Genomic DNA, 15512 nt, shown 5'->3' with positions numbered 1-15512 from the left:
CACGGGTGCCCAGATCCATGGGCTAAACATTACTGGGGGTGTTTCTGAGAGGGCGTTTTTAGAGGAGATTAACATTTTAATTGGCAGACTAAAGCAGCCTGCCCTCCACAATGTGGGTGGGCTTCCTGCCAGCAGCTGAAGGCCTGAATGGAACACAGAGACTGAGCCTCCCTGAGTGACAGGGTTCTCCCCACTGCCTCTAGACTTCACCTGTGACACAGGTCCTTCCTGTGTGATGGCCCCTGAACTAGAACATCAGTTCTTCCTGGGTCTCCAGCCGACCAACCCATCCTGCAGATTTGCTTGCCAGTCTCCATAACTGCAGGAGACAACTCCTTATAATCTCAATCTCCCCCCCACCCCGTCTCTCTCTCTCTCTCTCTCTCTCTGGAGACTTTGACTTATAATTCATTTGCAAAAGGTCAGCTCAGACCTTGGCGAGATGGGGCCCCCTCCATCACAGCGCCTACTGAGAATGGCCCAGGCCCAGGCCCACCCCACCCGGGGCCCTCGGAACTCCTACTTGAACATGGCCTCTCCTGGTCTGGGAACACAGTGGGGGGCGGGGGAGTCAGGTCTGGCTCTGGTTTGCTGGGAATGAGGACCTCAGCGTTGTCCTTTCGCTTCGCAGACAAATTCCTTTCCTTTTTATTACCTGTAGGAAAACAATGGTTTATATGTCAAATGCCGAGTGCAGGCAGAGCTGGGACATTCTGCTCAGGCATCTGCTTATTTGTTCATTCACTTATTCATTCAACAAATATTTGTTGAACCCCTACCGAGTAGAGACAAGTCTTACAATCGATGAGGTGGTGGGTTTAACTGGCAGCATGATACATAGAATAATGGTGTGACCGAGGACCCTGGAGTCAAAAGAATGCAGTGAAGCACATTTTACAGCCTGCGAGGGAAGGGCGGCTGAACGGACCAGAGGGCAGGGCTGGGACAGAAGAAGGGCTCTGGTACCAGGGCCGGAGGAGCATGCAGCCTAGAGGCCGGATGGGCAGGTGTGTGGCAGACATGAGGAGGGCCCTTGAGGGTGACAAGGATGTTACCAGGGGCACGGAGCTGGTAACAGCATGTTGGAAGGCTTGACAGCTGGAAGCTTTGAGGCAGGTGAGCGGCTGGGACCTGGGCTAGTAAGTGGAGCCAGACAATGTTTCTCACGGTGAGGCACCTGGACCACTGGTGGGACAGGAGGTGATTCCAGATGCCATGTGGGCAAACAACTTTTTAAGCAATTATATGCCTGAATATGTATGGAGAAAAAATGTAACCAGCATATCAACCCTTGATTTTGTGACTATTATTGCTTGGTACGATCCTAGAATCACAAAAGAAAGAAGCAAAGAGGAAAGAAGGGAAGGAGGGAGGAGGGGAAGGAGGTGAGGAGAGGGGAGCAGGAGAAAAGAAAGGTGCCAGTTTAAATAACAGCTAAAAATGAGTACAGGGAGTTTGTGGAGATGGCAAGAAATTGTGAAGGTTTGCAAATGGCTCAAGTTTCAGGAAGACGGCTCCAGGGCCTCAGAGCCCGCAGTTAAGAGCAGAAGGAGGGGGCTGCTCAGAGCACAGGCAGAAACCAGCCCTGTGGGCAGGGAAGCAGTGGCTACACAGAATGAAGCCCAGGGGCAGGCAGAAGAGTTAGGCGCTGAATGCAGGGCCCCGGCCTGGGAAGGCAGGAAAGCTGGGAAGCGCCTGCTGAAGCGCAGCATGGCGCGTCCCAGCAGAGGAGATCCTGGGGGCCTGTGGCAGCCCAGAGGAGAAGGAATTCCAGGATCAAGGGTCCCGCAGGATTCTTGGGAGCTCACGGTAGATGCTGGAGACTTGCGTGGGGTGTGTCAGACTTGCACTAACCTTTCCACCGTCCCCTCTTGACTTTAGAAGGACTCATGTTTCTCTACACTTTCTGCAGTAGCTGCTCCCTGTTGCCCTGACATCCGGGGCCCAATGCAGACCAGTGTGACAGAGGACCCACGTGTCCAATGGGACAAGACAAAGAATGGAGAGGGGCACATGCCCACAAGATTGGCTCCCCAAGTGCTGGAAATATGCTGGTGACGGTAAGAGTGGCGGGCTCTTGAGTGCCCAGGCACCGGGTTAGGTCCCTGGCACACGCTGTCTCATTTGCTCCCCCAGCCGTCCTGGAAGATAGGCGGTGGGAAGGATAATGGCCCCCAAAGATGGCCACGTCCTAATCCCTGGAACTGTGAATGTGTTAGGTTGCAAGGCAGAGGGGAATGAACCATGCTAATCAGCTAATGTCAAAATAAGGAGATCACCTTGGCTTACCCCAGGGGACCCAATGTGATCACAAGGATTTAAAACTGGAAGAGGGACAGTGTCGGTGTGGGATGAAGAAAAACTTCTGAAGACTGGTGATGATCGCACAACGTGAGTGCCCTTACTAGGACCAAATTGTGGCCCTAGCCGGTCTCGCTCGGTGGTTAGAGCGTCAGCCCGCAGGGTCCCGGGTTTGACTCCGGCCAAGGGCACGTACCCTGGTTGCAGGGTCGATCCCCAGCCCTGGCCCGGGCGTGTGCACAGGCAGCCAGTCGCTGTGTCTCTCTCGCATCGATGTTTCTCTCAGCCACCCCCCACCCCGTCTCCCCCCCCACTCTCTCTGAAAAGCAATGGAAAAAATATCCTCAGGTGAGGATTAAAAAGAAAAAATATAACAGCAAATTGTGTTCTTAAAAATGACAAAAATGGTAGATTTTATGCTATGTATATTTTACACAATAACACACACACACACACACAGAAGAGGGGATTCGGAGGGAAGTGTGACTGTGGGAGAAAGGCACAGAGAGGAGACATTGCTGGCTTTGAAGACGGAGAAAGGGGCCTTGAGCCAAGGAAAGTGGCGGCCTGTGGACGCTGGAAAAGGCCAGGACACAGATCCCTCCCTGGAGCCTCCTGAGGGAACACAGTGCTGCTGACACTGTGGTTTTAGCCCAGTGAGATTCACATCAAAATTCTGACCTATGAGACTGTAAGACAGTAAATTTGTGTTGTTTTAAGCCACCACGTTTGTGATAATTTATTACAGCAGCCATAGGAAACGAATACACACCATTACAGAGCAGGGCTCTGAGGTCAGGCCATTTGTTCCAGGTCACAGAGCTAGGAAGCAATGGGACCAGCGTTTGACCAGGGCTGCCTGGCGCAGAGCCCTGCCCTTAACCACTTAACTCCCTATCTACGGTCCACCTCCTCTCCATAAGACAGCCCTGCAGAAACTGTGGCCAGAAGGTCTGCCGCAGCCACCAAAGTCTATAAAAGGTATCTTCTAGGGCTCCAAAGGGATCACTGCTGGCCTCATCCTATACCATAGTCCCTGGTCCTTTTCTGTCCTTGGATACACTAAGCTCTCCCCTCTCTTCAGGCCCTTTGTGCTTGCTGTTCCCTGCACCTGGCATGCTGCTCCCTCCTCCTCATTCCTGTCCCAGCTGAAAAATCAGCTCCTCCGAGAAGGCTTCTCTGGCCACTCCAGCTACCAGTGTCCCTCTCTGACCCCCAGCCCAACTAGTGTCCTGTTTTAGAATCTTCACTTTCCAGGCTCTGAATTCCTAAGCTAACCCAGCCCTCTCCTTTCCCAGTTATTGGAAAAAAACCTTTCTGCCCTTCTCTGTGCTGCTCACTCCCTGCCTCCCACTCCCGAGGAGGGCAAACAGGATGGGAGAGGGCAGGGGCAGGAAGCCATCGCGGCTCAGCCCCTCTCCCTCTCCAGCCACCCCAGCGCTCTCTGGGCAAACGGCCCTTCCGCCTTGCTGGTGCCATCACAGTCCAGCTCTGACAACATCTGGGGTACGGGTCTCTCTACTTCAGGGGACATTCCTGAGTAGCCACTAATCCAGCTCTTATCAGCTGGAAAGGTAATAATTTACCCTCCTTCTGTCAGAGTCCTGTGCCTCTCTCTCATTTGTCGCACAACTCAGAAGGAAAAGCAGAGGGGTGGGGTACTTACTGGCTCCTCAAAACCCAGCGTCACTTTGTAACCACCTAAATTATTTATTTAGCCCACGAATCAAGAGCTCAGGCTCTGAGCTCAGCCTGCGGGAGACTGGATCCCTCTCTGCCCCTTTCTAGCTGTGACCTCGGGCACGTTATTTGACCTCTCCGAGCTTCAGTTTCCCCATCTATAAGACAAGTGCCTTTCTTGGAACTGTGGTGAGGATTATAGCCCTTGGAACAGTGCTTGGAACGTGTTAATAAGAACTCGGGAAACATTGGCAGTTATTATTATTTATGTGTTTATATACTTATTGTCTGTTTTCCCTGCTAGGATGAAGCGCTATAGAAAAGGGGACTGGGCCCGGCTGTCCCAGCACCCTTACTGGGGCATGACACGTGCCCAGCGAATGAATGAATGAATGAATGAACAGACGAATAGCCCAGAACAAGCCCATCTCTCCAGGTGCCGGCTGACTGGTCTTGAGTAAATGCTTAGGATTAGTTCAGAACTCCAACCCCACGCTGGAGTCTGGAGATACCCCACAACGGGCCCCTGAGCCTCCCTCCTGCTCTTCTCAGTGGGCATCTGTCTCCTGCTGGGGCCCAAGAAGAGGCTGCTGATGAAAGAGGGCAGATGGGGTGGCAGCAGGAGGCAGCATGCCACCCCTCCGTGCGCTCACAGACCAGACATCACCGTGGTTAACGCAGGGCCTGCCAAACTAAAATGTCAAGAAAATAAAGTTCTCTCTTTTTGTTCTATGCCCCAGTATCCCTCTCAAACTGTGCCTGGGTTAAAAATTAAAACAGTCCTAGCCGGTTCGGCTCAGTGGTTAGAGCGTCAGCCCATGGACTGAAGGGTCCTGGGTTCGAGACCCGTCAAGGGCACGTACCTCGGTTGCAGGCTCGATCCAGTCCCGGTCGGGCGTGTGCAGGAGGCAGCCAATCAGTGTGTCTCTCTCACATCGATGTTTCTCTCTTTCTCTCTCCCTCTCTCTCTTTCCCTCTCTCTCTCCCTCCTTCTCTCCTTCCCTTTCACTCTCTCTGAAAAGCAATGGAAAAAATATCTTCAGGTGAGGATTGAATAAAACAAAACTGTGCCTGGGTCCAACTGCTCTCCCTCTGTGGCCTGGTCCTTCCCACCGGGAGGTAACTTCCATGCTGCCCCCGTTTCCAGGGTGGGGGCTTGGTCAACCTCCTGACAGTCCTCCCCTTCCCTCCCCACCTCCTGGAGAAAACACAATCCACTGCAATGTACACCCAGTGAGGTCACATGGAAGCATAGTCACATTGCCTCGGCCACCAGCTGCTTCACGTGGGCGCAGCTCCTTCATTTGTTTGACAAAGATTTCCTGAGCTCTCGAATGTGCCAGGTGAGGGCTGCTTGCTGGGATGCGGTGAAGGGTAAGAGCTGGCCTGTGCCCTGGCAGAGCTCACAGGCTAGAGGGGGAGAAAGACAACTGGGGTCAACGAGACCCGCACCACGATGATGCTGTGGGAGCAGAGGAGGCGCCAAGAGTTGGCCGTGCTGGGAGAGCAAAGAAGGCTTCTTGGAGGAAGCGGCCTCTGAGCTAAGTCTTGAGGGGAAAGCTGGGAGCCAGGCCTCAGGGTTCAGAGTGGAGAGGAGAGGAAATGTGGTGATTCAGGCAGAGAGAACAGCCCCAGCAAGGGTTTGCAGGTGAGAGACAACACGTCTGAGGGGCATGAGAGCTCATCTGAGGAACCAACGTTCTCCTCTCTGGCGACATCAACCACTGGGTGTGGCTGCCTGTTATTATGTCCCCCCAAGTCCTGACACCCAGTACCTCAGAATGTGACTATGTTTGGAGATAAGGTCTCTAAAAAGGTGACTAAGGTAAAACAAGTCAATTGTAGTGGGCACTAACTAATCCAACTCAGCTGGTGTCCTTATAAGAGGAGGAAAGTAGGACACACAGACACACAGACAGAAAGCCATATGAAGACAGCAAGAAGACAGACATGCACAAGCCGAGAGAGGCCTCAGAGGAAACCAAGGCTGCCAACACCCCGATCCTGGACTTCCAGCCTCCCGAGCTGTGAGAAAATAAACTCCTGTTGCTGTTTAAGCCGCCCCTGGGCTGGCCTGTTACGGCAGCCAGAGTAGACCAACACACTCAGGGCTCAGGCACACATTCCTCATTTCTCTCCCCTAGGTTCACTCACACTGCCCACCTGGCTGGTCTCGATATCTGGCTCAAAAAACAGGGCCCAGCCAGCAGGAGGAGTAGGCAGAGGCCGCGCCAGCTGGCAGGCAGGCCGCTCCCCGCGCCGCGCCAAAACCCCCCGGTGGGCAGCCCGGTTGCCAACTGCCCAGCATGCTTTCCCCTTCTCCAGACCTTCCTTTGGAAAATCAAGTTCCTGTGGTTCGGGCGGTGATAACCATTTCCATAGCTGGACCTGGCCAATCACAGCCACACTGACTAGTTCAGAGATGTGACCCAATGTGGGTTTAAAACCCAGAGCTGGGGCTTTTGCTGGGGCTTTTACAAGAAAAATCCACTTTCTGATGGAGTTGCAAAGCCAATATCTCAATTCTGTGTCTGCATGTGGAGCTCCTACCTGAGAATGGTACTAAGACAGGACAAAAGAAGGCAGAGATGAGAGGGAGGAAGGGAAGGAACAGAGAAAGGAAAGGCAAAGGAGAAGAGGGGAGGGGAGGGGAGGGGAGGGGAGGGGAGGGGAGGGGAGGGGAGGGGAGGGGAGGGGAGGGGAGGGGAGGGGAGGGGAGGGGAGGGGAGGGGAGGGGAGGGGAGGGGGGAGGGGAGGGGGGAGGGGGCAGGGAGGGGGGAGGGAGGGAGCAGAATGAGTCCTGCTAAGCCCTGGACTCCTCAATTATCCAAGCCAATACACAGTCCCTTTTGCTTAGGCCAGTTGGCATGTAGATGCTGCTAAACACCGCACAATGCACAGAGCAGCCCCCACAACTGCCAGACACGTACCATCTGGTATTTCAGGGTCATCTGGAAGCCTTTGCCTCTTGCAATCAGCAGAATCCTGACTGATACACCTCTCTGGCCTGTAGGACAGTCTACTCAAAGCTGAATTCAAAGTATAGCTGGAAATTTAAGTTCTGCTCTTAGAGCCAAAGATATCAAAGGCAAAGAAACGCCACATAGGAATGAGGCAGGGCTTACGTTTGGAAGCCGGGTTAAATTCCAGCACCACGAGGGTGTCTGGGTCCTGCAGAGGGTGTGCTGCTGTCTCCTGGTCCTCGGGAACATCCTTCTGCACGGAGTCCCCCCGGGAAAGAGGGGGGTCGTGCCTGGGATAGTCCACCAGTGCCTGGTCCTCAGGCTCGGGCTCAGAGAGCACGTCTTCTTCAATGGAGTCATACTCGTCACTGGAACAATCCTTTTGTTTCCTTTGTAGATTTACACTAAGCTCCAGGCTTTTTCTTAGCTCCTGCCAAAAGTCAAGAAAAGCGAGAAATGAAATATGTCACTTTGATAAAAACTCATTTGAAATAGATCATTAGAACCAGAGAACTATTCCTGCCAAAGTAACATTTACCAAAATCATCTCAACCCATGTGCTGTCTTCACTTTGAAGACGAGACAACAAAGGGCAGGGGCAAACGAGCAACTCTGAACAGAACAGTGTTTACAGTATTAACTGTGCTGTTCACATGCCTGGGACACACACTAAGAATGTGTGTGCATGTGCATGTGCACATGGATGTGATGTGTGTGCACGTGTGCACAGATGCATGCATGTGCATGCATGTGCACACACAGATATATGTGTGCATGTGAAATGTTTTGGTTGGGGCTTGTTAAAAAAGATTGCAAGGTCCCATCCATAGTTTCTGATCCAGTAGGTTCTGGACAGAACCTGAGAATTTGCATTTCTAACAAGGTGAGGCTGCTGCTGCTGGTCCAGTGACCATACTCTGAATATGAAATCCCAAAGGCTTCCAGATGATCCTGAAATTCCAGATGCTAAATGTCTGGCAGATAGTTGTGGGGGGCTGTCTTGTATACTGAAGGATGTTCAGAAGCACCTAAATGTCAGAATATTTAGCACTTAACTATAACTGCTTGACAATTTTTCATATGTTTCGTCTCCACACAATTGCAGATTTACAACCTTAAAGCCAAGAATTAAGAGAAGAGTGACCAGAAAATTTATCACCAAAGCCAGGATACTTTTGAGAAAGAACAGTACCACATTTACACTGGGACAAAGAGTGCAAAATAGACTACTTGGGCAGACCAGTATGGTTGGTCAGCCTCGCTAGACTACCCTGTAGCCCTCATCATGTCTAACATAGTCATAAGAAAAGGAGAAACCATCAATAAAGGTTTGGTGGTTGACCAGTAAACTTAATAGTGGTGGTGGCAGGCTGAATGATGACCCCAACAAAGATGTCCAAATCCTAATCCCTGGCCCTGTGACCCAGTGAGGGCTCCTGAAGAAGTGAGAAGCACTGTCATCTTAGAGAAATCATCCTAAAAAGACCAATGATGGATGTGGACATTAAAGGAGCTGCTGGTGAGGGAATGAGGAACATGTCATTGGGACCTAGAGGAGAGGAAATCCCGTTACCCAGTGGCAAAATCATGGCTGAACTGGGTCTACAGTTACGCGGTAAGTGAAACTCTGTAAATGATGGACTTGGATATGTAGCTGAAGAGATTTCCAAGCAAAGTGTTGAAGATACAGTCTGGTTTCTTCTTGCTGCTTAGAAAAAAATGTGAGAGGAAAGAAACAGACTGAGGGAAAAACTGTTGAGTAAAAAGGAACTGGGGTTTGATGATTTGGGAAACTCTCAGTCTATCCAGGTTGCAAAGGACATTAAATTAGGAGATTCCCTGTCAGAAAGCACACCCTGGAGAGAAAATCAAGGGTGTGACTGAACAACCTTTCGCTAGATTGCAGAGCATCCAAAGTTTAGAGCATTCAATCACACCGAGGGCTCTTTGAGGAGATTAGATATGTGGCTCATGGATCCCCCTAGACATCTCAGCAGGAGCCAGAAATAGAGATGGGATCAGCCAGGCAAGATTTATAAAGAAACTTCTTATCTAATGGAATGAATTCTAGAGACATACAGAGGAGACCCACATGTTTTTCGCAGAAACACTGCCAGCTAGCATTGAATGAGAGAAAGGAGAAAATAAAAGAAGGCTGTCAGACTCCCAAACTTCTACAGGCAGGAAGCAGGCAGATAAAACTACTTAGCTGCAAGCACACTGTACCCTTCCTGGGAGAAGGGTGACGGCGCCAGGAGTGCAGCCCTGGGCCCAGAGGGCGGATCCCGGAGCAGCAGAGAATTATTGTTGGGCCTTGAAACCTAATGGCGTCGGCCCCGTGGGTTTCAAAATTGCTTGGGTTTGGTGACATCTTTTCTCTTTTCCTTTCTCTCTGTTGTAATGGCAATTTCCTGGGCCTGACCCACCACTGTATTTCGGAGCAGAAAACTGCTTTCTAGTTTCACAAGCACGCAGGTGGAGGAATTTTGCCCTAATATGGATTATACCCAGAGTCTCACCCGTACCTAATTGAGATGATAAACATGATGAGATTTGGGAACTTTGAGCAGATGAGACTTAGACATATTTTGGACTGGAGTTGATGCTATTGTGGGTTGAGACTTCTGGAAAACTTGGGATGAGATTAATGTATTTCATATGTAGGACAGAAATAAATATTTAGGGGCCAGAAGGAAGACTGTTTGTTGTAGGCTGAATAAATGGCCCCCAAATATGTCCACGTTCCAATCCCTGAGACCTGTGAATGTTACTTTACATGGCAAAGGGACTTTGCAGATGCAGTTAAATTACGGATCTTGAGATGGGGGAGATTATCCTGGGCTATCCAGATAGGCCTAATGTAGTCACAGGGTCTTTGTAAAAGGGAGGCAAGAAGATTAGAGTCAGAAAGAGAAGCTATAAGGATGGAACAGGGGTCAGGTAGGAGAAAAGACGTTACACTGCTGGCTTGGAAGGAGAAAAGGGATTCTCCTCTAAAGCTTCCAGAAGGAGCACAGGCCTGCTGACGTCTTGACTTTAGACTAGTGAAACTAAATTTGGCTTTCTGACCTCTAGAACTGTAAGATAAGCCACTAAGTTTGTGGTAAGTTGTGACAACAGCAATAGGAAAACTAACAGAGCTGTCCATCTTTTACACTCCCTCCCTCCCATCCTGCCCAGTACCAAGTATCTGTGATAATTATTTGAGCAAACAGAACACTGCCTGCCATATAGTAGGTGCTTGACAAACATTTTCTAAATGACTATTTTATGTCAGTGACTGGGCAGTGGCTGTGAGAAGGGGTGGAGAGCACCCACATGCCCTGGAGGTGGCATTAGTGATGTGACCCTTAACAAGTTACTAACTCCTTCGATCTGCATTTTAACATCCATAAAAATGGGCCTCACAGAATGGTTTTATTAAAGCAGTCATCTGAACTGGGGATCATTTGGCAACCCAGAGGATTTCTGACAATGACTGGGAATGTTTCTGGCCAAAACAGGGGAAAGGGAGTGCCAGTGGCATCTAGTAGGTAGAGGCCAGAGATGCTGCTAAACATCCTAGACTGTACAGGACAGTCCCCCACAACAAAGAACTCTCTGGTCCAATGTAAAGTGGTGAGGTTGAAAGCCCTGCACTAAAGCGAGCATGCACCATCAACAGCATTTAAAAAGATAACAAGACCCTCTAGCTGAGTGTACTAAGGTGGCCCGTGCAACCTTCCGGAAGCCAGACTCAGGTCATGGCTCATGTCTTCAAAGTCTGACTGTGGTGGGCAGTTGGAGCTCAACAGATTTCCTGCCCCTCTACAGGGAAACCTGAGTTCCTGGGTGGCCTGCTGTTTAATAGCAGTTTCAGTGACTGTAAAACTAGTATCCTTTACAGTGGAATAACGCTCTGTGCTTTACAAAACATTTTCAACTCCTTCTCTCATTTGATCCTCACAGTAACCCTGAAAGATAGGTAGGCAGAGTAAAACCCTGTGGTAGGTAACATGAACCCCGGTTAAAGCAGGATGGGCAGCTGGCTCCTGTCCTTCGCCCAAACCCCAGTCTCAAATGGGGTCAGCTTCAGTTCTATGTTCTGCAGGGGTGGAGGCAAGACTAGGTGAGACAATGTGGGGCAAACCCCTCTCCGGAGCCCCAGTATTCTTGCCTAGTCACTGTGGAACAAAACAGTAACATGGGTGCCAGCTAGCTGGGATGTTCCGAGCTGGGAGACTGCTGTCACTGCCCAGGAAATCCCAGTCAGTCCCAGGGCACGCAGTCATCGCCACTGATGTCTAAGGTAGAGCAGAGCCACCAACCACAGCGGCTCCAGGAAGGATTTAGATGGGGCATTAGGATTCTCGAACTCATGGCCAGCCTCTTCATTACCTTCACAATGTTGCAACCCCACATTTTAAGTGACTGAACTTTTGAAGTCCCCTCAAAATTGGAGAACTGGAGGCCTAGAGCCTTTAAGCTGGTCCCACTTGTTAGAATGGTCCCATCAATGCCGGGGGGGGGGGGGGGGGGGGCACAATTGGCAACAGCCATGCTAATGTACTCACGGCTGCTGGGGAACAAGGTGGCAAAGCCTCAAGCAGCCACTGCCTCAAGCAACAGAGAAGGCATCTCAGAAGGGGCCGGGCCTCTGAAGGAGAGGGCCTGCCTGGGGACAGGACAGAGAATGGGTGGGCGGAGGGAGCCCCTGATGAAAGCGGGCTGGGGAAGGCTGGGTGACGAAGAGCCACCCAGTGAGTGTCTGGGGCACAGTGTGCCAGGCAGGAGGAACAGTGGAGGCCAAGGCCAGCAGGCGGCAATGGCCAGAGGGCAGTACACACCCAATGGAGGGAGGGCAGGGAGCAGAAGGGGTCACCAGGCAGGGCTTTATAGGCCTCAGGGCAGAGTCTGGACTTTGCTATATGGACAGTGAAAGGCCACTGAAGGGTGCTAAGCAGAAATAGAACGTGATCTGATTTCTGTTTTTAAGGATCACCATGGTGTTTGGACACCAAGTGGGTTTTGAGAGTTGGGGCCAGGTGGAAAGGGGGCGAGCAGTCGCAGCTGCGGGCAGGGGGAAGACGACGGTGGCAGCAGAGGTGGGGACGGGAGATGCATTCTGGAGGCAGAGATGGCAGAAATGACTGACTAGAAATTAACTATGTACATATATACCCTTTGACCAAGTCCCTCTAGAAAAGTATCCTTCAGTTTTAAGTATACAAAGATTATTGAGGCATCGCTATAATAGAGATTGATTCAAATGTTCACCAGTAAGAGGTGGGTTAAACTGCTCATAGGCAGGCACTGAAGGAGCTCCGGGCAGCCCTCCCAGGTCGATTGTGTGCACTTTCTCAATAGCAAGATACACGTTTAGGAAAAAGAAGCATGTCGAAAAATGTGCATGTAGTATAAACCCAATTTTAAAAATAATTGCTAGCTTCTATGCACACAAAAGCTCTGGAAAAACAATCATTAAACTATTAACAATATTTTCCCTGGGGGTGACATGGGGACTTTCTTTTCTACTTTGTTCTTAATTTTTTCTTATAAGCCCATTCCTAACTTTGTAATTAGAAAATAATGACATATTTGCATTTATGTTTAAATCCTGTCCCCACTCTTGCACATAAATAAACTCCCCATAGTAATGGGAGGGAGAGTGGTGTGGAGGGCCCTGGGTCCCCAGCCCTGGAACACATCTGTCCCCGCAGGAGTGTTCAGAGAGCGGCGAGCAGCAGCCCTCGGCGCCCGAAGGTGTCTAACTTATCCAGTCAAGTGGTCCAGACTTAAAAACAACAGGCCCCCCATCTCTACAGGAAGAAACTTGGGGCATATAACACCCCTGTGTCCATCTCAGAGAAAACCTCCTAGGTGACAAAACCAGACGATGGGGGGCGAAGTCAAAATAAGGAGCACGGCCCTGGAGAAGCTGCGGCGGCAGGTCAAATGGGGGCACGGGGCCGTCGAGGGGCTGAGTGCCCCAGACACGTGCCCACGCGGCTGCGGGAGGCCGCAGTGCCCCAAGCCAGGCCCGGAGCTCAGCCAACGGGAAGCAGCGAGGGCGGGCACCCGCCTCATTTCCCGCAGCAGTGAGTCGGTCCAAATCCACCTTAAATGGAAACAGAGCTTGAAAAGATGGCAACTCTGACCTCTTAATATTTCTTTTATAATCTGTTAAACTGATGAGATATTTTAAGTAAAATCTCTCGTAATAAATTTCAATTTCAATAATTCCTCCTTTTTCAACTTGGTTTTGCTTCTGTTAAATTAATACACATTTAAATGCCACAATTGTATTTATAAATAGACATTAAAATGAAGCCTAAATTCCGCATGGCTGGTATCTTCCTCACAAAAGAAAAGAACTTGCTCGTGCCAGGTGAGCAAAACTTAGGAGCCTCTGCCCCTGCACTGCCCTTGTGATCCCAAACCACCCGCTCCAGGGGCAAAGGGAGATGAGCTAAGGAGCAATGCTCCCTGCAGAACGCCGTTCAAAACCTTTCCATCTGGAAGGACGAGGACCTCAGGCGGATGGCTTTGAAGGCCAACCTGCTGATTCTTCAAAGGGAACCTGTGCTGGGGCCTCTACCAGTTGCTTTGAAGCTGTCGTCCAGAATTTTCTCTGTGAAAAGTAGGTGACTTTATAGCTGTGCTTTGCGGCCTTGTTATGTGCAGTTTCAATATTCAGTGTTTAAAATGTTAAGTTAAAGCCCTTTCAACAGAACGCCCTCTGCACAGAGCCCAGGTGAGAAACACAGCAGAGGGAAGGGATAGTGGGTGCCCACAAACTGGCCTCCTCGAGGAGAGCCCGGGAGGAGGTGCAGGAAGGGGGCCGGGGGTAGCCAGTGGCTGAGACGCAGCATGGTGGGCTCGCGCACCTCCTCTGCCTCTTTCTGCTGGGCCAGGAAAAGAGGGAACCTGGCAACCATAAAACTGTTTGCAGTGATAGTGGTAATAACTATGACACCAACAGCAGCAGCTACCAGTTACCAAGCTCACCTCTCTCCGTACCTTATCCCATTGCAGCCATTTTCTTACAGGCCCAGGGCACCTAAGTGCCGGCCCAAGGTCCTGGGGCTAGCAACAGCAGAGCCCGTTTGGATGAATGACTATCTGACTCCAAAGCCCAGGATCTTTGCCACGTGCCCACGTTTATTCCTTTCCTGGAACCAACACGTTGGAAGAAAGTGGTCTCTAGAGCAGGAGGAAAGTCAGGGGCTCAGTGACTGTCCCCAGGCTTGCATAGATCTGATGAAACCTGCCTGTGAGAGCTTTGGACACAAAGCTGCCTTGAGGCCATTCATCATGTTAAAATGTGGGCTAAGTGTTCAAACTCCTCCTGCCCTTAGAAAGGGGACAGCTAGGTGCAAGTTCTGGGCCTGGGTTCTGGGCCCACTCCAGCTGCCCTGTGTCCCCACACAAGTCTCTAAGCCCAAGCCCCCACTTCTACTGTGGGAAAATGTGCCCTGACAAGCTGACAAGGTTGTTGAAGGGACACAATGAGATAATAGCTATGAATCAGTGTTTCATGATTGCTCTTACAGAGGTCTGGTTTTTACAGAAAATTTAAAAGTGAGATGACAGCATTTCTCCTGTTTCACAGATTCGATTGACTTTGCCTACAGGAAGAGCAAATGTTTAGGCCATGAAGCCGCAGTACATGCTTTAAGACAGTCCTCAGAGGAAGCAGCAGTCCCTGGGGCAGAGGTCACTGGCCTGCAGCAAACACCCCTCCTCCTGCCAACCCCAGCGATGTCTCTCATTTGGTTGGCAGTTTTATAAAATTGGGATGTGAACGCCTTTAGCCGGCATGTACTGTTAGTTGCAATAATTCCCACTTGCTCCTACAGCCTTATATGAGCTGTTTTACTCATTTATATTAACCTGCCTGGCCAGAAAGGATTTTCACTCTGCACTGAGGGGGTATAAACTAACTTGCCCTTCTTTTCATTCATTCATTATTCAACAAATGTTTATTGTTGAATGTATTTGTCCCCATTAGCAGGTCAGACTGCTAAGTACTAGGACAGAGCAATGAACTAGACAGATAGAGTCCTTGTTCTCATGGAATTTATAATCTGGCAACAAAGACAGCCATTCTAGAAGAAATTACAATTATAACGAGTGTCAAGAGCCCAAACCCAGGGCTTACCAGCCCATGCCTCATGCCTGGTAGCTCCTAGATCACAAACTTCCCCGAACGAAGTGACTTGAACCCTAACTTTCTCATTCAAAGCTAAATTTATTTATGAAGCACCTTGGAGCAGTCTCTAACATCCATCATTATGAAGAAAAGACATCCCGGTCTGAGGGAGTAGAGTGATATACGAGCAAGAGCTTGGACTCAGGAAGCAGAGGCACTGGGGCTGCCTGACTGTTACCTGGCTGGAAGGCCCATGGGTGCCTCGCCTGAGCCTGCCCAGAGCGGTAGGGAATGGAATTGGGATGGCGGGATAGAGGCCAAACAAGGAAGAATGCTGCAGGCAGACTAGACATTTTGAGGAATTCCTGTAAGACAGAGAGCAAAGATCACATCTATGAAGAAAGCCCTGGGGCATTCACTGGGGCTACTTTTAAGGC

At 50.4% G+C, this 15512-nt stretch overlaps 1 protein-coding gene across 1 annotated transcript in view; it reads right to left on the bottom strand.

Moving 5' to 3' along the window:
* KATNIP (katanin interacting protein) overlaps positions 1–15512 on the bottom strand; it is a 175237-nt gene that overhangs the window by 78321 nt on the left and 81404 nt on the right. Inside the window, exons 8-9 of the mRNA XM_016216235.2 lie at positions 7107–7374; positions 524–655 (exon numbers count right to left, since the gene is read on the bottom strand). Of these exons, the coding sequence (XP_016071721.2) occupies positions 524–655; positions 7107–7374 (400 nt within the window). The remainder of the gene's footprint in view (positions 1–523; positions 656–7106; positions 7375–15512) is intronic.

Source organism: Miniopterus natalensis, chromosome 3, assembly GCF_054644295.1.
Source record: "Miniopterus natalensis isolate mMinNat1 chromosome 3, mMinNat1.hap1, whole genome shotgun sequence".
Lineage (NCBI taxonomy): Eukaryota > Metazoa > Chordata > Mammalia > Chiroptera > Miniopteridae > Miniopterus > Miniopterus natalensis.
The sequence above is the reverse complement of the archived record's forward strand: the minus strand, read 5'-3'. Positions and strand labels throughout refer to the sequence as shown.